Source organism: Hetaerina americana, unplaced genomic scaffold, assembly GCF_022747635.1.
Source record: "Hetaerina americana unplaced genomic scaffold, ioHetAmer1.1.p SCAF_38, whole genome shotgun sequence".
Lineage (NCBI taxonomy): Eukaryota > Metazoa > Arthropoda > Insecta > Odonata > Calopterygidae > Hetaerina > Hetaerina americana.
The window spans coordinates 957,441-983,639 of record NW_027286963.1 but is presented as its reverse complement, the minus strand read 5'-3'; the positions used below and the strand labels follow the sequence as shown (position 1 = coordinate 983,639).

The following is a 26,199-nucleotide window of genomic DNA, read 5'->3' as shown; positions in this document are numbered from 1 at the left end:
CATCACCCATCATAAATACCTGAGATACACTAAGTAATCATTTCAACCCTTTGGTTGACCTGTTAAATAACCCTGCACCATTCATCAATCTACAAGTAACTTAGTAACTGTAACTTACTTGAGGAGTTACCCACATACTTTCACTCCAGCTTCCAGTTCCTGCCATGCCTCTCTTACCATTAATCCCTCATATTTATTCAAAGATATAGGTCATTTGGACATCTCTGCAATACCCTTACATCCACTATCTCGCTTTTGCTCATTCTGACCCTTATTTCGGCTATCCTTTCCCCCTTTAGTCTGAATCATGTACTAATGCAGGTCCCGGATTAGTCCCCTCTACCTCCAGTCTAATATAATCTTCTATTAAACGTTAATTAATTTTGTCTGGCTTACTCTGTCCAACACCTCAAAACTCAAGAGACATGCTATTTCTTGATCTGATTGTATTGTATATTCCTTTCTATAGGTGATCAGATCCCGGGCAACTGAAATAAGTGAAAGTGTGGCTATAGTGTACGGATCCTTTCTTGAGAGATGGAATAATATTAACCAACTACATACGGCTTAGGAGAAATGACCAGCCCTTAGGAGAATACGATAGGAACGAGGACCCTTGGCGCGAGGCGCGGTAGTGGACACATGGTCCAGGTAAGTGTTACTCTCGTTGCCATAGCAGCCGTTCATTTGACTTTACTTCCCCCCATTTTTACTTTCTCCTGGACAATTTCGGCGCGCATCCCAGTGCTTGTAATACAAAAAAACCTGTTAATTTAAAAAAAATTATGGATACGCACAACCCTTAACAAACCAACAAAAGTGAATTATCTACGGTAGAAAACCAACAAGAGAAACAAAGATTAAACTGTGGAATCCATTGCTAGTATAAGGGGACGTGTTTTGTCTTTTGGGAAAGCAGCGTTAGCAATTGTAGCTAAAACCAGAGGTCTCCTTCAGAACGGTCTAGTAAAAGACAACATTCCTGATATCAACATCTAATATGATGTCGCCCCCTGCCGTTCACCCTAAATCTAATGGGTTCTATGGCAGGGGGTGTTTTAACACCTAGTATGTAGTTTCAAGAAATTAAATTTTTCCCAAATCGTTTGTGGCAATAAGAATGTAAAATAACTCAAATAAAATAGAAAGTGATAACCTAATATGCACACAATCTCATTGCAGTAGACTTGCAATCTCCCATTGTACAAGTCTAATACTATATGGTAACATAGGTCTGAAAGTGTGGAAGCCGGTAGTTAAAACATAACCAGAGTTTGTTTCGCTAGGATAGTGAGGCATGGACAATGAAAGCAAAGGAAGGGAGATTATTGGAATTTTGGAGAAACAGGAGAATGATATAGACCAAATAAAATGATTGAAATGGATATTATGTGAATGTTGAGAGAAGTATAGTATTATCTTGAAAAAAACTTTTGAAAAATGGAGAACAGTATTTGACGCGTTAGAGAGACATGATGTTGTGAGGATGGTTGTCGTTCAAAATGAATCTGCATATATCTGTGCGTCTTACACTGCAAGGGGGTGGGTGGCAGGGAGTGTTAAGTCACCACCAGCCTGCAGTAACTTAATGGATGACTGTTTGAGGTTGTAGTGGTTTTCAGTAAGGTTCATAATCGGCTGTAGTTCTTTCGTGGTTCGTCTTTATTTTGGTAGGCGAACGCGAATTTGGGAAATATGTAAACGTTTAGCATGCTGTCACTCATTGGCTCGAATGAGCTTGGGCTCGACTAGTTTTACATCACTCTCAAAAGATCGGATTCCCCGCCAGCCAATGATTGTCGGCAATACGAGCGTTTTCAATGATCTCCTATTTTAGGCTCGCCGTTGACTGTCTACAGACTTTTGGAAATAACTGCACGATTCACATTAGTTTCAACATTTGCATATATTTTATGTATCATTCAACTTATGGCTAAGTGCACAAGGAAAACCACGTTGCTTGAATTACAGTAGGTTCGATTGTTTTGGCAACGGTTCGTTTCTGTTGAATATTTTTCAGAGGTATCTCGATCCCTACTTGAGGTGCTTTGTGGAGGGCACTTTGAGTGAGTACGCCGTCCGTCGGATGGGACGTTAAGCCGCGGACCCCTTGGCGCCTTTCGTAAAGAGTAGGCTAATGCCGACGCCGGGTTTCTCTCCACCCTTCATCCTTTCCTGTCCTTCCCCTATGGCGCAAATGACCTTAGCTGTCGGTCGCCTCCCCTCAAAACTACTACTACTACGGTTCGTTTCGATAATGGCGAGAATTAGTCATAGGGGGATTGGGATAGGGGATTTGGCGCTTCTGCGGTACATTATTTTTCGTAATTCTGAGTCAAAATAAAAGAATGAATTGTAATCCGATTGAAGAAGGTGAAGGGAAGGTCGGTGAAACATTTGCTTTTAAAAAAAATTATAAACAAACAATATTCTGGACAAAAATGTGTGAATCGTCATCTGAAGAACTTATTATGACATGAGCCTTGGATGTTTTTGCTTTAGCAGTTAAATTATAAAAAAATCAAGCGGTAGCTAATGGATCACCTTGACCACCATTATCTTTTTTTGAATTCGCTATCCTTGAGAAAACTTTGACAATTTTTAATGGAAGATAATGTATTGTAAAAGTATTTTGAAATGAAGTTTACTGACCGGAAACTGTATAAATTCTTGTGAATAAGACAAGGGCCAAATAAGGATACAACCTGTATGGAGAAGGTCATGAAAGGAACAACATTGGAAAAGTCACACGGTAAACATGAAGGATACGTAGTACGTACGATAAATACGCGAACTGGTGCAATCTGTCGGCCATGACGCGGACTACATACAGCTCCGCCCACTAGCGACGCTAGTTGCCTGAGACCCAATGAGCCTATCTGTGCTTGGCGGATCGTCGAGCTGTGCGTATGGTGCCAGTTATGTTTAGTTTCTTCTGTCCTTGTTTTTACTGCTTGTCAAAAATGGAAATTGACGAAATCACGGAGCAACGAATCAACATCAAGCTTTCGGTGAAGCACAGTAAAGGTTATCAAGAAACTACTGAAATATTGACAGCTGCTTACAGTGATGATGCTTTGAAGAAAACATCCGTTTGCGAGTGGATTAAGCGTTTTAAAGATGGCCGACAATAGGTCACGGATGATGCAAGGCCGGGACGACCTCTTATGTTGACGACAACATTGATCGTGTGCGGTCCCTTGTCCTTAGCGATCGTCGAAATACTGTTTCAATGATAGCTGATGAACTGAATTTTGGACAATCAACAGTGCACCCTAAGTATTTTAACAGAACAAGATACATGGATCCTTCACCATGACAATGCACCTGCACATTCAGCATTGATTGATTGCTAGTTTCTGACGAAAAATTCAATCACCATCCTTGAGATCATCCTCCTCATTCGCATCAGATATCACCCCCTGCGACTTTTTATTCTTCCCAAAATGCAAAAATGTGATTAGGGGACATCACTGTGAAGATGTGGAAGACACAATAAAGCAAGAAACGACGAGAAAACTAAAAAGCCTAACTACCGAGGGTGCTTTAAACAGTGGAATAGATGAAGATAGAATAAGTGAATAGCAACGAATGGAGAGTACTTTGAAGAAGACAAAATCTATGTTTGCTAAATTTTGCAAAATAAAGTTTTTAATGACCTCAGTTCGCGTATTTATTGGACAGACGTCGTACTTGATAATTAGGACACAACGATTAGATATTTAAAAGTAAAATGGATGCAGTAATTGGATATCATTGACGAAAAACGGTGTTTTTCCGAAATCTAGATGTCTTGATAATTATGAGGATTAATCGTTGTACGAGTATTTTCAACAATGAAGCCGAAATAATTTTTAAAACTTGTTAATCGAATCTGAATGTATAAAAAAAGTATTTTTTCCTCTATTTTGCTGTTAATCTCACCATTAGAGAGCGAATTGAACTTGCGAAAGAATACCGATAAGGTTTCACGTATATTTCAATTAAATATTTATTTCCTAACCATTCGAATGTGTTTAGGTTTGAGGGATGCAAAAGATGGTGGAGAAGGACTCACTTGAAGTACTCCTCCGCGGGCGGTCTCTTCTCCGCGATCTCCGCCAGGTGAGTGATGTTACCGGCCGCCGCCTCTGTCTCGTTGTAGCAAGTCCTCTGGTAGTATGTGCCGTTCATCTCAGCGCACTTGTCCGCTATCTCGTACGAGTAGCAGTCTACCGGGAAAATATGTAGGGAAAGGAATCCATTAAAATAAGAAGTCGAACTTGTGAGCGTTTGCGTTGTATGCCCGAGTATTTTATTTCAAACGAAAGAAATCAGTATAAAAGACGACAGTTGGAGAGAAAATGAAATTCCACAATATCTGAGGGTGAAAGTAATTGATGTAGTATATTTTCCATCGTGTGGTTTTGATGTCCCTCAATGATTATAATTCCGAAATTCAGTCAAGAGAAATAGAAAAATGTAATCATGGGGTAGATTTAATGATGCAAAAAAACCTCTTAACTAATTCCGTAATCCAGTTCATTTGCCAATATCTAGGAACTTAAACCATACAGTACATGTATAGTGCAGTTAATTAAACAGTACATGTATAGTGCAGTTAATTAAACAGTACATTGCAGTACACGTAGTACATGATTGTTTGTTACTGTGTTATGTACCACGAACAATTTATTTTGACCATTTAATATGAATATCTTATTTACGAGTTGTGTCCGACATGCGTTTTTAATTACTTTTTTTGATTTTGAGAATGTTGTGCTCTACGAATTTGCTCCAAGAGGTCAGACGATCAAGAACAAATATTACGTTGAAGTTCTGAAAAGATTTCGTGAAGCCGTGAGAAGAAAACGACCGCGTCTCTGGTCAATCAGGGTGACTGGCTTCTTCACCACGATAACGCGCCAGCGCATTCGTCAAACCTTGTACAGCAATTTTTGGCAAAACACAAGATTGTACAGCTTCACCAGTCTTCGTACAGATCCGATAAATAACTCCCTGCGACTTTTGGTTGCTCCCAAAATTGAAAATGGCGCTCAAAGGAAAGCGTTTTGACGACACAGAGTAATGCGACGCGAAAGCTGAAGGCCATTCCAAAATCTGCGTTCGAGGACTGCTTTAAAGATGTGGAAGCACCGCTGGGAGCGTGTGGTTCAATCAAATGGGGACTACGTCGAAGGATACCACTACCCAGATGACGAAGAATAGCACCAATGTGGATATATGAAAGCAGGCCGGATAGTTATCGGACACACCTCGTATGTTACAGTTGCCGAAATACTCATCAAAATTGAAACTATAAATTTACAGTGTACACGAAAAACTTTGGAATTTCGGTCCTTATAAAATGTATTGGTGATAATGACAGAGTTATGACACGCCAAAGCTTTCCAAAATAAGTAAAAAAAAGCCTCGAACAATAAACCCAGAACTTTGGAGATTAAAAAAAATTACGTGAAAAATTTGGTTTTACTTTATTAACTTTATTATTCATTGGAGTTACTGTCCAAAAAACAATTGATCGATCGATACTGGGTTGGGCAATATCTGTTGCTTCACCGAAGTATTTTCTATAATGAGGAAATTATATGATAAGGAATCATGTTCTTGCACAGCGAAACAATTCTGGCTTGAATATCGTCCACGTTTACCAGACTATGAAACCGAAATCCTAATGTTGGCAACAGCTTATTGCAATATAACTACAAAAGCGCCGATATCAAATTATTGAGGAGAGAAAAATAAGCAGTATATAACTTCAACGTCTCACCAACACCGTTGCCGATTTAGAATACATATTTAAAAAAATGATTATAGCAATCAAAATGAGAAAGATATCCCTAGAATAACAAAAAATATTAACTCCACGGCAAATAATGTGAGTGGAAATATAGCAAGTCAGGAAACTTTGATCATCGCTTCTTGTTTTGGAAGAATATTATGTAGTTATTTCATAGGCGCCACTATACCATATATTATATTTGCAATTATAATTCTCGAATGACGCTTGATTTATAAATTTTTATTATTCTGTGATTAAATTAAAGATTTTTAGTTATTGAGCTGTCAATCATATAGAGCATTCACAAGAAATTTACTTATAATTTTTATCAACTCGCGGAGTATAAAAAAACCAACGCATTTTTTTTTCCTGAAAGTAGTTACCACTAATTCTTCTCCATTTCCAAACTAGAGCCAATCTTTGCTGTATTAACTATTGTGAAAAATTGGAAACCGTTTATGCTACTTTGGGGACTTTCAAATTCATTTATTTTGTTTCAATTTACTCACTTTTGTCATACTTGCACAATTCCGTGACTTTGGATGGGGTTTTTGTGAAGCTGTAGTCACGAGTTTTGTACGTAATTTCATATACATGTGAGGAAATGCAGTCTTGAGTCATACTACGGTTTATACGCAGTATTTGTAGAATTAGTGAGAAAATGCTGTTCCCAAAACACGCCAACATTAGAGTACGAGTTTATTTGAAATGGTGTAAAATCTGTATGTTTACCATTGATACAACTGAGAGTTTCAAAAGCAAATCAATTAAGACTGTTTTTCCTTTTTTTTATTTGTAGCGGTAAGAATCTCATTCCTCTTTCTTTAATCTTTCACTTGGAACGTCACGTAACGATCTCATTACGTGTCATCAAATAATTTAAAGTAACAAAATCTTTACCAATCGGTTATTTATTCCCATATGGTTAGAAAAAATAAGTCCTCATTGAGAAAAAGATAGAAAAAGGGAAAGAGACAACATCCAGTTCTGTGAAATTGGTACATTTTGCGTTTTGGCATTTCAATACTTTGCTGCCATCGAAAGGTAAACTTTTCACTAAACTTACAATAATCAGTTGACTTACTCTTCCGGAAAACATTACGATATTTTTAATTGAATCATCAGATGTCTAATTGAATAAAGCTTTAACTAGTTTAGTACAAGAAGCAGGCTGAATTAACTAAATTTTACGTCAAACTAAAGGGTTACCATGTATTTTATATTGTATTTTGATATCTTACGTGTTAATGTATGAATATAATAGCTTACCATTCCCTCTATCGTAATATAGTAAAGGGCAATGACTAGTGTAGTGATTAATACTTGTACGAAAGCCACAAGAAAACAGAAGAAAACGAATTCAGTATATTTACCGGAGTTTCCAAAGCCTGGAAAATGGCCGGACGTCAAGTAACAGTGTTAAAATTTAACTACAATGTTGTTACTGCTTCGGGTGACGTCGGGCATATTCTTAAACTATTGTTAACGATATTTACAGTTTTTACTTTTTGATATAAAATTGTTGGTAAATAGCACAGGTCTCGTTCGGACTCATGACAGTCCACTTAACTTGATGACAATTCAACCAACACTAATATTAATAAAGGTTTTCGACAGGGTTGGGCTGGGTTTGTGCGTGTAGCTCTTTTCCCTCACTCGGAGGGTGTAATCCACATCCCTCTCAAACCCAAAACGCACCCAGTGTGCTCCACTCTGGTTCGCAGTTCTGCCAGGGCAGCTGCTTGTTGAGCGAGGCGAACATGTAAAAGATGGTCCAGGCGATTATGAGGTTGTAATAGAGCATTACGACCGTTGAGACGATCACCATGCCGAACCCGAGGCCATGGAAGAGAGGGCAGAACTTGGCATAGATGGCGGCTGGACCGAGGTTGGCGTACTGCCCGAAGGACAGCTCCATGAACATGAGGGGGAGGCCGGCGATGACGAGCATGATGGTGAAGGGGATGAGGAACGCCCCTGCAACGACAAGAGGAGAGGGAAAAGAATATTAGGCGGATTAAAAAAATGTGAATAAATGGAAAGCGGATTCGTGTAGACGTGGAGGATTTTTTTAGCAAATGGATCACCTTCACAGGACCGTCTCCATGTGCCACTGCTGATCACATTAATTTTTCATTTCTCTGAACGTAAAGCCACAAAATATGTGAAGATAATGGCGTGCGGATCATATAATTTAGTCTCCTGATATTAGGCACTAAATATACAATTTAAATATGTATATTTATTATTTTTTTCACTGCAACAATTTCAGAGTGTAAAAATCATAAATAAATAAATATATTTATATTTATATTATATATATATATATATATATATATATATATATATATATAACTTGGACATGAGAAAACAATATAAGACACATAAAAAGAACATTCGCTCAATATTTCTTCATAATTTCGACGGAATTTAACTCCGTCTTCTTCAGAAGAAACAGTAGCACTGGTTTGTTGCTGCCCAAGTTTTTTTAATCAACACATACGTGCTACTTCTACGACTTTATATATATATATATATATATTTGTATACAAATATATATATATATATATATATGTATATATATTATATACATATATATATATTATAATTATATGTATATATACTCATTTATCTAGAAACAGATATAAGGAAAAGGGATAGGAATACATACAAAGGACGAACACAGGAGAGGTGGGGATCACGAATGTAAAAATATTTCCTAGACTGGGATTTGAACTCAGGATCTTTCCACCTGCTGGGCGGAGGCTCTCAATCACTTGAGCTATCCAGGAAACGTAATTTACACTGGGATCTGCGATGCTTTATGCAACCAAGTGCCCCGATTCTTTGGCCAAGAGATGGCGTCATTTTTATATTCGTGATCTGCTGGACTCCACCTTCCCCACCTCTCCTGTGTTCGTCCTTTGTGGGTGTTCCCATCCCTTTCCCATATGTCTGTTTCTATATAAATGAGTATTTGTTCGCCGTTTAGCGGGATTTCGTGTTTGAATGTGTGTGTGTGTGTGTATATATATATATATATATATATATATATATATATATATATATATATATATATATATATTCCCGGGTAATCCACTCTGGGCATCTACAGCTCCACCCAAGCTATGTTATTTTTCGGGTACCAGATCTTCCTGGGAAACCATAACTGGCACTGGGATAGGAACTGGTACCCCTACCCTGATGTGTGAATTTCACACGCCGTATAGGACTTAGTACAGGGTGAACTCAACCATCATCTACCAAACCGACCTTCGGGTTGATTACATTGTTTATGGTTATATATATATATATATATATATATATATATATATATATATATATATATATATATATATATATATATACACCAATATACAAATAAACAAAAAAGAAATAAACACAAAGTTGTTGGGGAATCTCCATAGCCCAATTTTGGATAATAAGATTACATGACGTGATGTCTCCAAGGCCTAAGATACACTGATTTCACTGGAGTTAAAAGTCTTCAATATTAATAATTACATTGTTTAGTGTTCACGAGTTACCTTCAATTATTAGTTATCTCTACATTTTGCAGAAAAAATATTCTATTCGAAAAATACATCCCATATTGGAACAAAACTTCACCTATTTTCTCTCAATTGCAGGTAATTTAAAGATGAGGTAGGTGAATTTAGTGGTGGGATTCATTTATTCTCTGCCTCCCATTGATACCGGATCTGATCTCAGTTCGGGGCAAATAGAACGGTATTATGTTCTCTTCTTCTAGAATGAAGGGAGAAGGATTCGAGTACAGATTTCCTTCAGTCCTTCGTTCTTTCCATGTCGGTGCACCGTTGCCTGTCCTCTCTTCGTTTAAGGATGACTAATACACGAAACATCACTGTTCTCTATAGTGTCATTCCCAAAATATTTCAACTACCGCTAATCGCTCATCCATATGGATTGAGATGACCTTCCCCTCCGTAGGGTTCAATAGTGACCACTCTATGTGAAAGAGTGCTCTCCAATTGATTTCTGCTTTAATGATTCGAATGAAAAAAAATTGGATACGTTTGCAAATAGGAAAGCAATTTGTATTAAACTGAATTCAAAGAGACAAAATTGCATTCTTTCTCGTCCAACGTTCAAATTTGTGATGGATAGAGAGATAGCGCCTAAAGAGGAGAGTGATAGCATGCAGCATTAGTCGCAACCGTAAAAAACTCAAACTCCATGTGCATTCTGGTATGTTTTTTTTCGTTTTATGGAAGAGGTCAAGGTCAAGGGGGTGACCTAAAAAATATTCCCGTGAAAAATCCAATAAATATATTAAGGATACTCTTGCGTTAGTGGATTTAAGGGCCCTAAACCCTTTACATAAAGCGATAGAAATAATGCAACCATACCCCTATGCGTTGACGCCTATGTGGTTATATGGCGTCACAAAAAAACGCGTAAACGAGTCTCTCCATTTTTCCTGGAAGGGTTCATTGTTTCAAACTTGGTCGAAACGGGGGAGGACTGAGACATGGACTGCGCGGGAGTCTCCCAGGGTATCCAGGGTACATGCGTTAGCTATCATTCCTTTTCAACCTAAAAAATTGCATTTCTCTTGATTTTCCGTGAAGTGAAACGCTGCGTGATTCAGTGTCGTGTAAATAAATACAATGTCAAATGTGACGAATTAAATACAGTAAAAAATATGCCTCACAAATTACGAAAAAAGAAATATCATCTTGAAAATTTATAATAAGGCAGAAATAATTTGGATTAAAATAAATTCCAAATTGGACGCAGCATAGCGTTCCGTTACTGACCGAAGGACTCCGTTTCGATTCCTCGTGACGTCTCTCGGCACTTTCCCCTATAATTAAGTGGTGTGATTTTTCACCTACTTGTCGGGAGAAACCACAATTGGAACATGGAAAGGAATTGTTCTCCCTTACCACGGAATTAAAGTGTGTGACGTTTTCACGCTGCGTATAATGCTGAGGCGACATCCATCTTCACGTATCTAATAAAAACTTCGTGTTGATTATTCTGATTTTTGATGAAGTTAATGAATTGGACATCATTAATTACCGTATTTAAAATATTTAAAAAATGATACTTAATTCCTAGCCAGGAAATTAACTTTTCATGATTTGTTGATCCATAAAATAGTGTGTTCTGAAAAATTAATGATATTTTTTTAACCTAATTTAAAGTGGCCAAAATGAATAGAGGAACATGAATTATATGATTCAAGCCAATCTCTCTGATCAGCGGGAAATACAGGCCTTGCGAGATGTCCACGCAGACGCCTTCCAGGACGCGTACCGGTCACGACATAGTCGCTGGCAAAAAAATTTTAGTGGCCCTAGGATAGGACTTTGAAGAAAATTAAGTGTTTGTGGGAATCTGTTCAACAAATTATTTGATAAAATTACAATTGCATTACTTTTGGAACTCACCCTGTAAAGTAGTAATAACGTATCCTCAAATATATACAACACGCACAACGATAATGGCGTGCAAAGTTATCTAACAACCAGGCGCTTACCTAATGTTCTGAAATTGTATTCTTTTTTTAAACAGTGATTAAATCAGAAGAATTATACTCATTAACGGCTAACGATGGATCTTTTGTCACGTAGGACTTAATTATAGTAATAACTATTTACTTCTTGGGTTAATCAAAAACGTACATAGGCCGGTAGACTGCAGGTAAAAGAATAATATGCTATTTGACGCCGTTCTGATAAATTGGAGCTATAGGTTAATTGCATTTTAATTTTATGGTACACTTTTCACATGTTTTTGGTAAAACAACTCTTGTATTTATTCCTCATGCATAATAATAGCTGTCGAGTTACCTTGTTTTACAGCTGTTAAAAATCAGAATGGAAAATAGCTACATTTTGAACAAAATAAAAATTATATATATATAGTATATATAATATATATAATACACAGTAACACACAATAAAGAAACACAAAAAAAAGAAGAACACTCACAGTCTATTTCTTTATATTTCGACGGAATCACTCCGTCTTCATCAAAAGATATAGAAGTAAGGAGTAGTAAGTATAGAAGTAAGAAGTAGTCATTGCTTCTATATCTTCCGATGAAGATGGAGTGATTCCGTCGAAATATCAAGAAATGAAGTGTGTTCTTTTTTTTGTGTTTCTATATTGTGTGTTACTGTATATAAGAACCTGGGTTAGGGTATGGACAAGTGGATGAAATATATGGCTACTGACGAATTAAAAAAAAAATTCAAATTTTGTTTGATTCCGCAGGACAGACCCTAAAAAATCCACCCATTATGAATTTTTAAAAACCAGATCTTCCTGAGATGGCAAGAGGAAAGGAAAGTACCCTCATACCCTGACATGTGAATTTCAAATGCGGTTTTGGTATGGCGTAAACCCTTGCCTTACCCATATAACAAACCAATCGGCTCGATTACTGTCGTAGGTTTTTATCACAACTTAATAGAGTAAATACGCTAGACTGATTATAATACATAAAAAAGTGATGATTCATCATTATAAAAAATATCCAAAGCTTTGAATACCGTTCTAGGCCTACCATTTATCGATCAGACGCATCGCGCCTTAGATGATGCTGTTTTGATTTTCTGTGGATTGGACCGTTTCTCTTGTAAAGAGTCGACTAATTTTTAATGCTTATCATGTATCGACTTTTTTCAACTCATAAGGTGTACACAACAATGAGTGAGTATGTAAGATACAGAAAGCGAACAGTTAATCTTACGTTTAAGTCCTCGAAAGGCTGCGTAAAAGAGTGCAACGCATCAGGAAAGAGATCTTTGCAACCCAGATTCTGCACCACGACAACGTAATTCCATCTCATACGTCCTTTCTGGTGACCAAGTACCTGTCCAAGCACAAGGTGGCCACGCTGCGCCAGCCGTTCTCCTAAAACGCAGATGTGGCACTGTTGGACATATTTTTGTTCCCGAGAATAAAAAGGAGCTTTTAAGGTAACCATTTTGTAACGCTGGGTAACGTCAATGAATCCTTGACGAGATGCCTGAGCACGAGGTTCCAGTCGATGTCTTACAGGAAGCTTACCCCTACTGGCAGAGGCGCTGAAATCGCTGTGTCGATGCACGAGGGAGATATTTTTAAAGAATTTCAGTTATCTTCACTTAGATCTGCAATAAATATTCTTCCGAGTGAATTATATGTGATTCTGGTACAGTCCTTCTAATATCAATGTCTTGTATCTCTTAACTAATAACTTATGTCCGCATTTAATCTGAATATAATTTGGAAAATGTTAAAATTTAAAAAGGAAACTGGGATGTTTATTTATATTTTAATTGGCGTTTTTTTAAAGAAAGATTTACGAGCACTTCCCTTAAGTTCCCGCATTTGGTAAGGATTTTTTTTAAGGATACCTAGCAGGTGTACCTGCGTGGGAAGCGTAGTTCTTTAAGGTTTACAACGGAAAAACATTTCCCTCTTGGGAATTGCAGACGAAATTTTCGGAATATCTTGGGTCGCCCAGCTCGAGTGCCGGCTGAATTGATCTCTCCTTTCACGGCTTGGGAATATGTGCCATTTTCCGGGTATCGCCGAACTTCCTCCAACACATCCCCTCTCTCCCTTCCGCTTCCACAACTCCCCAATATCTCGCCTCCCACTCACAGCTCGCCTTTGAGGAAACTTTCCGACGGCTCCCGAAAAAACGAGTCGATGGCTTCGCCCCGGCGAGGCCCTCTTTGTCCCCGCTACATGAGGGCGAAGGGGGCGGTTGATGGAAGAGAAGGCTTCATTACGCAAGGAGGATAACTGACGCGACGACCGCTAACATCAACGGGGCGTCTAGCGTTTGCTAGCATGGCGGAGGGAAAAATACGGATGCCTCAGATTGGATTGATTTGGTAAGTAAAGTATATATACAATTTTATATATACTCATTCACATAGAAATAGATATAAGGAAAAGCGATAAGAACACACGTAAAGAACGAACACAGGAGAGGTGGGGAAGGCGGAATCAGGCAGATAACGAGTGCAGAAATATTTCCTAGACCGGGACTTGTACTCCCTATCTTATATATATATATATATATAACGAACTTGGAGAGCATTAAACAATATAAGATCACATAAAAGATCACTCACACTCACTCTTGATCATTTTGACGAAATTCAGCTCCGTCTTCATCGGAAGAAATGAAATGACTTTATATATGTATATATACATATATATATATATATATATATATATATATATATATATATATTCAGTCATTACTTCCATTTCTTCCGATGCAGACGGAGCTGAATTTCGTCAAAATGATCAAGAAGATATATATATATATTTATATATGTATAAATGAAATTTATAAATGGGACCATTGCTAGATAGATAGAGATCTTTATTTGGGCGAAATTGAGACCTAATGATCCCTTCTTCCATTTAATCCATTGTCGTGTGATTATTACAATAGGTATAAAATTTATAATTACATTCATATGTACACATACATACATATAGACAGACGTAAATTCATTATGTACAGATTTGCACATCGAAAAGAAAAGGAAAAAGAATATATACACATACATCCTTATAAACACACATATACATATATAAATTAAGGATACACTTGCACATACACGCATACTCAAGGTATATGTCAGTGAAATACGTAGGTGACCATATGTAGGTGAATTTGATCAATACTAAACAATATAACAATATTTCCTTTATAGTTTCATATTTTAATATCATACCCACTGACTATGCTACTCTGAATTTCCAGACTGTATCACATGCAAAAAATTTGACACACAAAAGCCATTTGATACACTACTTTCCCAAAACCACTCATCTAGTGTATATACGAGGACTAACTAGGAAACAACGCACGTTTCGGCCAAGCGTGATGATGCTTGGCCAAAATGTTGGCCAAGGAGCTTGAGCCAACATTTTGGTGTCGAAACGTCCCTATATTCAATACACATCCTGCTCTGGTAGTGTGAGGGTAGTGTATTATTTCTACTTTGCTCTAACTGAAAACTGTTAAAATGTGCGCTGCAATAGATAATTCCGCGAGATCTGAGATGAGATTTTCACTTGTTAAAAAACCACAAGGCAAATGAAATTCAAAGGCAACTTTGTGAGGTGTACGAAGACGGAATACAGGGTCCGTACAATAAGTATCGGGACAGGTTCCAAAAATCACAACTTATCAGTTATCATTACAATTACTTAATAATCTTCAAGATACATTCCTTCTGCATCATTACACTTAGTTCGGCGCGTTTGCCACTCGTCAAAAGCCCGCGGGAAGTCGGTTTTCGGAATACTGTTGAGAGCCTATGTCGTCACTACTTCAACCGCCTCGATGGAGTCGAACCGTTATTCTTTGAGCTCGTTTTGAGCTATCCTTTGGGGTAATAACGCTGTCGAGAAAATCTTCATCTTCCTGGACGCTGCCCAATATTTCTTGTGAAATTTCCACCCGCGATAGTTTTTGTTCCTCGCTCAAGAATTTCGGCAACAGCTTCGCGCACACTTTCCTCCTCGCAAGATCCTCTGTAACAATGGTTTGGACTGTTCCGACTGAAAAACCGGTCTCCTCACTGATAAGGACGATGGTTAAACGCCTGTCAGAGTCTGAAACGTTTTTCACTTTGGCCACCTCAGCATCGGTTCGAGCGGTCGTCGGGCGTCCGTCGCGGTGCTCGTCTTCGACGAGCTCCCGGCTTTCCTTTAGCATTTTTTACCACTCAAAGACTCCTGCGGGGCTTAATGCATCATCCCCATAAGCCTATTTAATGAGTTCAAGGGTCTCTGACGCGGATTTCCCGAGTTTAACGCAAAACTTCACAGCGTAGCGTTGCTCGGCGGTTCGCTTCATGCTAGCGCGACGACAGCACAAAGAATCACACGTCACAAAAATTCACCTCCTGTCTCAAAACATGCCCAGAGGTGACTGAACTAAAGTGCGCCTTAATGGTGGGGGACCCCTCTACGAGCTGACCGGTCGGACCCCAATCCACCACTCCGTCACGATACTTATTGAACCATTCACGAACAACCACATATCGAACCAGTCACGATACTTATTGTACGGACCCTTTAGTAATGAGTGAAGTTGGAGTGAGGCAAGGGTGCATTCATTTTAATAATGGCCACACCAATTTTCACGACGAAGACCGCACTGGTCGGCCTAGCCTTGTGATGGATGAACTGACGGTGAATATCAATAAAATATGCCTTAAAAGTCGCCGATTTACAATAATGGATCTCTGGCTAAATATAATTTTCAGCAAAGCCCTTTGACAGTGGCGCTGAATTGCATATTGGAGTAAACAAGGTGTTTAAAGTTAAGGTGATAGTCTTTTTCAGAGACGGTCACATGCAGTTGCTTGTTCCCATGAATTGTTTTTTCTATCATGATTCTCTGACAAAGTATGGCTTCCATTGTTCCTCTGTTCTTCCTAAAGCCAAATTGGTTTTCCGATAGGTTATCTTCAATTTTCCTTTCCATTCTTCGACTTATTATTTGCGTAAATATTATTGTTGCATGTGACACAAGACTCGAGATTCAGTATTCCTCACATTTCTCTATCCTCGTCATCTTTGGTATCACGATCATCACACTCCTTTGGAAGTCTTCCGTCTCTGTAGCTATCTTTGATTATTTTATACATACGAGGGCGATTCGAAAAGTATGGTCACCTATTTTGTTTTAATGAAAAATCAAATTTATTCTCAACTTTGTGTACATCGTAGGAAAGGCTGAGCATTTAGCTAATTTTCCTACATAGTCGTCTTGACGATCAATCACCTTTTGTATCCTTGTAAGCAGCTTGTTAATACCGGCTTTGTACCTTTCTCCCGCCGCGTCGCGGAGCCAAGTGACGACTGCTTCTTGCACTTCCTCGTCTGATTTGAATTTCTGTCCCCCAAGGTGTTTTTTGAGAGCAGGAAACAAGTGGTAGTCGCTGGGGGCAACATCCGTGCTCTAAGGAGGGTGGTCGATGATATCCCAGCCGAATTCGTTGAGTAGGGTGGTCGTTTGATGTGACACATGTGGACGTGCATTGTCGTGATGCAAGCAAACTCCTTTGGCGAAACACCTTGTTGTAAGCGAGGTCCTCCGACAAATATTCTGTCCGCAGAAGAAGCCACTCTCTTCATTAAGGCCTTCCTTTATCTAATGAAGGCTAATTCTCCGGTTATTGCGCACCAAGTCGTCAATTGGAGCCACCGTTGGTTCCGGCAAACTCGGTCGCCCCGACCGATGCTCATCGTGGACGTTTTCCCGGCCATCGAAAAACTCCCTGCACACCACTTCCGCACGTTTTGATGTCCATACACTTCTCACCGTACACTTCCGATAAATGGCGATGAATATATATCGGAGAAGCAGTCGCCAGTTGGCTTCGCAACGCAGCGGGAGAATGGTTCGACGCCGGTATTAAAAAGCTGCTTACAAGGACGCAAAAAGTGATTGATCGTCAAGACAAGTATGTAGAAAAATAGGGAACAACCTTTCCAAAGATGTAAGCAAAAATGAGAATAAATTTGATTTTTCATTAAAAAAATAGGAGACGTTACATTTCGAATCGCCCATATATATGCATGTAAATAAATATATAAATAAAGGCAAGGGGAAAGATTCGGTGTTCAAGTCCCGGTTAAGGGAATATTTTTACACCTGTGATCTGCTTGATTCCGCATTCCACCTCACCTGTGCTCGTCCTTTGTATGTGTTCCTATCACTTTTTCCTTGTATCTATTTCCATGTGAAATATATGCATATATAAATATATAAATATATAAATATATAAATAAATAAATAAATAAATAAATAAATAAATAAATAAATAAATAAATAAATACATAAATAAATAAATAAATAAATAAATAAATAAATAAATAAATAAATAAATAAATAAATAAATAAATAAATAAATAAATAAATAAATAAATAAATAAATAAATAAATAAATAAATATATATATATATATATATATATATATATATATATATGTGTGTGTGTGTGTGTGTGTGTTCGAAATGGAACGCTCTTCGGCGACGCACAAATATATAAAAACACAGATGTAGATTTTTAGACCACAGAGACACAAAGAAATGACACTCACAATACGTTGTTTGACGTTTCAACGGCTCGGCTGTCGTCTTCAGAAACACATTCACGTCACGTCGTCATCAGATTATCCAAAATTATATGTATATATATATATATATATATATATATATATATATATATATATATATATATATATATATATATAACACTTTTTGAAAGACTCACGGACGTGAATAATAATGTATAACACTTAGCACTAGTGGACACAGACAAAAACACAGAAACACACAAAAAAAGAGACTCACTATTTTTCGAATTTTCGGTGGTCGTTGCCACCTTTATCAAGGAGGAGAGGGACAGAACTGAAGGGAATACGAGGGCTGGAGCGATGGATGGAAGGGGAAGGTGGGGAGGGAATTCCGAAGGGACGGGTTTGGAGGGGCAGCGTTAGAAGGGTGGGGAAAATGTAGAAGGTGATGGGGGTGGAAGGGGGATGAAAATATAATTAGAACAGGGTAATTAGTGCCTAATATTGATTCCTGGCCAGTTCCAGGACTCCAAAAGCCAGATGAAGGATTGCTCTAGTGTTTTCAGTTTCAGAGGAGGATCAGAGGGTGGGAGGGATGCTATGATTGATACACTATAGCATTTATCAAAGGGAGTGTTGTGTTCGGAGGCGTGTTTGGGGATAGGGAGCATGTCAATGAAGGAAGAGTTTTTGCATGAGGCTCGGTGGTTGTTGATTCTGATATTGAGGGGTGTGGTGGTTTGCCCAATATAATAGGCAGGGCACAGTTGGCACTTCAGAAGGTACACTACATTGCTAGAAGTGCAAGTAGAGGAGGGAATTGGTGGGAGAGAGTTAAAAAGCGGGTGGGAGAGGGATGGGATTTTGGTTTTGAAAATAGGGCATGTTTTACATCTGGGTTTATTGCAAGGCGTTGGAGTGGTTTTAGGACGGTTTGGGGATTTAAGGAGTGGATTTGTTGATTTGAGGAGATCGGATAGGTTGGCGGGGCGTTTGAAAGTAACTGAGGGGCATTTGGGAAAAAGGTTGGCGGTGGCATTATGATTTTTTAGGATAGGGTAGAGGTCTTTCAGGATTGATCGTATAGATTCTAAGCCCGGGAAGTATGTAGTGCAAATTGAGAGAGGGTGGGGTTCTGCGGTGGAGGAAGGTTTGGGAGTGTACGCATGTTTTCGGATTCTTTTGTTCAGGAGGGATTCGGGATAACCTCTTTTTAGGAGGGAACAGTGTAGACTTGAAAGGAAATAATCAAGGGAATCAGGGTCACTACAAATTCTGTGTCCCCTTGTGGATAGGGAGTAAGGAATGGAGCGTTTTGTGTGATATGGGTGGCAACTATTGTAGTGTAAGTATTGCTGTTTGTTTGTGGGTTTAATATGTACAGAGGTGTGAAATGTTTGGTTTCTTAATGTAACATTTACATCTAGGAAGGTGATTTGGGAGGAGGATACTGTAGAACTGAAGGAAATAGAGGACGAAGCATTGAGGTCGGAAATGAAAGCTTTCAGGGAATCGGTACCATATTGCCAGAGGAGGAAGATATCATCGATGTACCTGAGCCACAATAGAGGTTTCAGTGGTTGTTTTGACAGGAATTTCTTCTCTGCGAGACCAAGAAAGAGGTTTGCATAGGAAGGGCTGAACCTGCTACCCATGGCACAGCCCTTGATTTGTAAGAAGAATTTGTCGTTAAAGAAAAAGGAGTTGCGGGTGAGGATGAACTCGGAAAGACTAAGGAGAAAATCTGTGCTGGGTATGTGTGGCTCACCACACCCCTCAATATCAGAATCAACAACCACCGAGCCTCATGCAAAAACTCTTCCTTCATTGACATGCTCCCTATCCCCAAACACGCCTCCGAACACAACACTCCCTTTGATAAATGCTATAGTGTATCAATCATAGCATCCCTCCCACCCTCTGATCCTCCTCTGAAACTGAAAACACTAGAGCAATCCTTCATCTGGCTTTTGGAGTCCTGGAACTGGCCAGGAATCAATATTAGGCACTAATTACCCTGTTCTAATTATATTTTCATCCCCCTTCCACCCCCATCACCTTCTACATTTTCCCCACCCTTCTAACGCTGCCCCTCCAAACCCGTCCCTTCGGAATTCCCTCCCCACCTTCCCCTTCCATCCATCGCTCCAGCCCTCGTATTCCCTTCAGTTCTGTCCCTCTCCTCCTTGATAAAGGTGGCAACGACCACCGAAAATTCGAAAAATAGTGAGTCTCTTTTTTTGTGTGTTTCTGTGTTTTTGTCTGTGTCCACTAGTGCTAAGTGTTATACATTATATATATATATATATATATATATATATATATATATATATATATATGTTTATATAAAATTTTGTAATAGGACAATCCCAAAAATAATGCGTAGAATAGTTTTTGGGAAATAAAAAGAAAATTTGGTTTTCAATAAATATGGGCCATTTTAAATCTTCATTTTGTTTTTTTATTTTTAAATGAGATTGCAATGAAGTGATTGGTGGTATTCTGCTTCACACCTAACTGCGAAATTTCAGGCAAATACGGGTTAACGGCAAAATCGTGGCAAATGTGTTTTGGGATTGAAACTCGGTGAATTTTAGGCCGACGTCAAAGCTCCTAGGACCACAATAAACGCATACAGGTATTGCGAGACGCTTAACCCGTCGCAAACTTTCTCTATGACAACGCTCTCCCCCCATGTTAAAACGTCAAACTGATGACAGTTTCGATGGGACATCATTATCCACCCACCCTTTACTCCTGACTTTGACACCCACTTGTTACCTAAGTTGAAAGAAAATTTGGCCTTTGGCCTTTAGATGTCGCTTTAGCGAAGATGACTTAGTGAATGATGAGATCTTCAACGACATGGCCGCGAGGTGGTGTGACTTGGGCGTACAAAAACTACCCTAACACGTCCAAAATTAAACATACCCAAACGAAAGTAACACAAAAATATAAAGGACAAATTAAGGTTTAAAATGATGCCTAAAGTATTGAAAATAACTTTTTATTTATGTATATTAAAGTGGAAGACATTCCTTTTAGGACTACCCACTTAATTCGTCTTCATTCTATACTGTGTTAAGTGAATATTCTCCTAGATGCAATGAATCGTTTGTATGCAATTACACTTCATATTATGTCTACATTTTTTATCGGAAAAATATTTACAAAAAGATAAAGTAGTTAATGTATTTTTTTCTGATCGTCGCGTGTATGCTACTTTCTTTGGTCGTACTTGATCGCACTGGTGTTGTGTCCAGAACATTGGGATGCAATATCTCACTTCAGGGACGACTATAGGTTTCACCTTTAAGCACCGTTAAGTGTATTTCTCTCTGAAAATTTCATTATCTCCAGATGAGGATGAAACTGTATTTAGTTTAAGGTGGGGGGGGGGGAGAAGAAATTAAGTGAGAATCGGACTAAGTGAGGTGACTAATTTACTGAATTCCCATTTTCCAATGTTTAGGGTTCGAATCCCAGCGGCGGTGATTGACATTTTTCGCCAGTATCATGATCCATACATTGGTGTAATAAATGAATGAGATAACTTCCAAGTTAAAGTGCGCCGTCCGTCGGTTGGGACGTTGCATTTTGTTACCCCTAGGCGATTTTCGATGATGGAGTAGGCTAAAGGCGATTCTGGATTATATTCCAACTTCTTTCATTCCTTATTCTATCTTCAAATCACTCCAACACATACCAAATGGCCCAAATAACCACAGTTGTCGCTCACCTCCCCCCCTCCCCCTAGATAACTATGAGTACTGAGAATAGAATTTGAACCAGATGGTCAAAGGTTATGCTTTCAAATGCCTGGAGGTCGTTTCATACACAAGAGACCGGCTTGGGAAAAGATACGACAATACAGCCAACACCCACAAACAAGCCCATTAATCATACTCAATGCTGATGTCAACCGAGACCCAACTTTTTTTTAAGTTAGGTCCGTTTTGGTCATTAGAAAAGTAAATTCGTTAGAAAAAATCGTTTTTCACGGTATTAGTCTCCAAAAAACCCTTCGGCAAAGTCCTTTATTTGGAATGTCACCAGCTGCCTCGTCCCCACATGCTCCTTTATCCCTTAAACCGACAGTTCAATGGACTGGGGTTTTGTTTTAGGGTCACAGCCGTGGACCTATGACTCATCTCCGGCTATGAACTTTTTTAGGAAACCTGGGTCATCGTTTGCTGCTCCTGGAGCCAGTCCCCTTTAACTACATCACGAAATTCTCGAAACTAAGCTAGCTTAGTAGAACGCCAATAAAACATTTTAATATTATTTAGGTATACACGAAAATCTCCGACTCAGATCTGAATGTTTTCTTTGAAAACCTAGGACTCAAGAAAGCAAAAACTTACTGTGACATAACGAATTTAAATATTTCAGAAATACGTGAGCTATCCAACATATTGTACCACTGGCAGAAACGTAGAAAATCTATACTGGAATAATGTATTACTGCGGAAGGGAATATCATGGGTACTATTGCTGGCTAATACTTATACCAAGTACTCCATTCTTGCTGCCTTTTTTGAAATGAACTTTTGAATATTTCGGAAGGGCAAATAAAACACTGATATTTTTATTTCATATTAATGTTCAAAATACTAACTTAAATTTTGTTCAATGAAGATGACATCTCGAAACGTGTGGTAATTCAATGACAAAGAGAATATTCGCTAAAATGCTACATACATTTTCATTTAGAATGCATTAAATAAATTGAACGCTCCATAGAGTCTATTTACGTTATACATGACTCTAATTAATGTAATTATGAACGAATTACCAAAATGCTGTCATATTTAAATAATACAGTTCTAATTGTTTTTATGGATTTCTTGCTCATAAAATACTTTGTGGTTTCCTCTGGAAAATACAGACTATTTTATGGCAATTTAACTACAGAGTATTTTAAATTGAATGTCAATCGGAATTTTGCAATATAAAAGGCGAAAGGATGGTGTTGCAATGGACAGAAATCCGAATTAGGCAAAGGAAGTGACTGATAACGGGAGAGGTTCAAACTTAGGATCTTATGTTGATAAGGCCATGATTTACAGGGGAAAACGCTGAATGTAAGCTGGTTTCGTGACAAGGTGGACATTTATCAAACAACTACCACCATTTATAGGTCATTTCTCTGGGTCGAGCACTTATTGGACCACCCTCGTGTGTGTGTGCGTATATATATATATATATATATATATATATATATATATATAGATTTATTTGGCGGATTCCTTAAGGTCATTAATAATATACGTTCAAGCCTATTTAAAGGTTATTAGGGTCCTTTGGTGGTTTTCCCTTGATGTGGGATTTCCCTTTTGGGAATAGCAAATAGTCTGCTGGGGCCAAGTAGGTACTGTAAGGAGCTTGGAGAATGGTCGCGATGCCGTGGCAGAAGGTCTTTGTAAGCAGACACTCTACTCTGCTCTTGATCGTCCGTCAAGAACTTCGTGACTAGTTTCACGCAGATTTTTCGCATCACCAAATTTTCAGTGATCATGGTGTGCACTGCCATCCTATTAATTCAAATACGATTTTACGCAAACGTAACCGACGCTATTAATTTAGCACTTCACGCATGCGTCAGGAGGAAATTTTTAACGATTATTTTTATACATCTACATCTACATCTACATAATACCCCGCAAGCCGCCGCAAAGGCGTGTGGCGGGGGGTGTTAGGTCACCAAACCAAAAGGTATACAAACCTTATATGTTTATATATATATATATATTGGTCATTGAAGCAGGAGGATAGATGTAGATTGGAGGCTTTTGAAATGTGGGTGTGGAGAAGAATGGAGAAGGTGAAATGGACAGAGAAGAAAACAGATGAAGTACTTGGTATGGTGGGCGAAGAGAGGGGTTTGTTGGGAGCAATCCTATGGAGGCAGGAAAAGTTGATGAAGGGGGTGTTGACCGGCAGTGGGATGTTGAAGACTGTGATAGAGGGCAGAATGTTGGGCAAAAGAGGAAAGGGAAGGAACAGGATAGGGATGTTGGACGGGATGAAGGGAGGAAGAAAGTATGCAGAGATGAAGAGGGACCTGATATAGAGTAGGATGATGGATTTTGTGTTTTACAGGAGTAATCCTTAACCGGTAGATCACCTTAAAAAAATATATATATATATATATATATATATATATATATATATTTCTTCTTTATATATATATAATATATTTACACACACACACATATATATATATAATATACATATATTATATATATATATATATATATATATATATATATATAAATACTTGTATACATTTAAATTTGATTACTTGACAAAAATTGGTCTTGACCAATAAAATTTGATCTCATTTCGCTAATAGTGATACGCATTTTATATGCGAGAAACATACAAATACACGCACACATATGTATTCATATTTGTATATGTAAAGCTATAATTATTGATGTTGTACATGGTACAGAAAACCTCCACGGCGTCACTAATGCATGATGCACACGCATTTATAAATAGTCAAAGGAAAAATATTTTTAAAGATTAACCTAATTGAAAACATATATTCGAGTATATATATATATTATATATGTATATATATGTGAATATATATATTTATATATATATATATGAATATATATATATATATATATATATATATATATATATTTACTTTCGTAGACGTAACACGGAAGTGCCGAATAATACAATACACAGAAAAAAAAGAAAAAGACACGTTATTTCTTGATATTTCGACGGAATCACTCCGTCTTCATTGGAATATATGGAAGTAATGATTACTTCTATATCTTCCGATGAAGACCGAGTAATTCCGTCGAAATATCAAGAAAAACGTGTGAGTGTTCTTCTTTTTTTTGGTTTTCTATATTGTGTGTTACTTTGTATTGTACTATATTTCGTAATCAAAACCGAATGCCTTCGTGCAGATTAACTAAAAAAATATTAATTTGGTCTCTAATTAATGAATTATATTGAAAACCATATTTTTACCTTACAAGCATCCATGTATAGATACAAACAAACATGAAACTGAAAAAACGGAAATTCTCTCATCTTGCAAATCCTATTTGGCACAAGTTAATGTACTTCCATCGTCAGCGATTTCCATCCAACCCCATCATATCCCCAACCCTCACCAAGAGTAGGTAGGTTTGCTTCTTGTGGGAAGGTGGACGGGGAAGTGGTTACGGGCACATGAAATAGAGGGAGGGATTTATAAGACTGGGGGGTGGGGTGAAGGAAGTAGGCCCCTCGCTCACGGTGAGCGAACGGGGCGGGATGTGCACAGCATACAGGGACGGTCAAGGGCGATTAAAACGTGGCCCTTAAAGTCGTTGCGTCCTACCCTCCTCCTTATACCCTTCGTTCGGTCGCTCTCTTGGGGATTGGAGGGAAGGGGGGGGATAGAAAAGAAGATAGAATGGGGTGGAGAAATCCCATTCCCCCGCCTGATTCCCCACCCACCAAGTGGTCTAAGGGTGTGGGAGTAGGTACGTTGGGGGAAGGAGGACGATTACGTAACCGATGGGGGTGATGGGTGTGTGTGTGTGTGTGGGGAGAAGAGGTGGGGGTTGATCCTCTCTCCAATGATACTGCACCATCCCCCTCCTCCCCCTTCCTTCGCCCCTCCCTCTCCCCACCCTCGCGAATCACTGACTCCCACGAGTGCACGTGAACGAGAGGAAGTGGGGGCTTGGGGGATGGGGGAGGCGCCTCTATCCCCATACCTCCCCTCCCAAGTGCACCGAGTAGCTCTAACATGCACACGGGTACTCTCTGTGCTCTCATACTACATACGATACATACATACATGCGCGCACGCGCTCGGCGAGGTCGAACGTGGACAGATAGAGGGCAGCAGCGTCTGCGGTGTGCGCTTCCGCGGATGCCCGAATCCGCGATAAGTCGGGTGTTAACAACACCCCCCCCATTTCCTATTTATTATTTTTTTAAAGGTTAAAAAAAAGAAAATTAACAAGACCTCATCACGCAAGCACAGCACCCGTGTGGCAATCCCTTCGGAGCTAACGTCCAATTCGACTCTCTACCATACAGGGGTACGCGTTTAGAGGGTTAAGGGGAATGGGGAGGGAACGTCTGACGTCCATCGTCATGCTCAAGGGCAGTATTGCGTCTCGAATGACTGAACAAAGACGCTGTGTAAATAGTAACATCGGCCTTAATACGGAACTTAGAGCAATATGAAGCCAAAACCTAGTCTTGTAGGAAATAGGATATTACGTATATATTACGGGGAGGGTTTTAAAATGTGTGGGTGGTTCGAAGAATGGAGAATATAAGTTAGACAGA

General features: G+C 38.7%; 1 protein-coding gene across 1 annotated transcript in view; it reads right to left on the bottom strand.

Annotated features, from left to right (window-relative positions):
* The window catches only part of LOC139691595 (sodium- and chloride-dependent glycine transporter 1-like), a 290,983-nt gene that overhangs the window by 21,538 nt on the left and 243,246 nt on the right, over window positions 1-26,199 (bottom strand). Inside the window, exons 3-4 of the mRNA XM_071589491.1 lie at window positions 7,481-7,759; window positions 4,058-4,211 (exon numbers count right to left, since the gene is read on the bottom strand). Coding sequence (XP_071445592.1) covers window positions 4,058-4,211; window positions 7,481-7,759 — 433 coding nt within the window. The remainder of the gene's footprint in view (window positions 1-4,057; window positions 4,212-7,480; window positions 7,760-26,199) is intronic.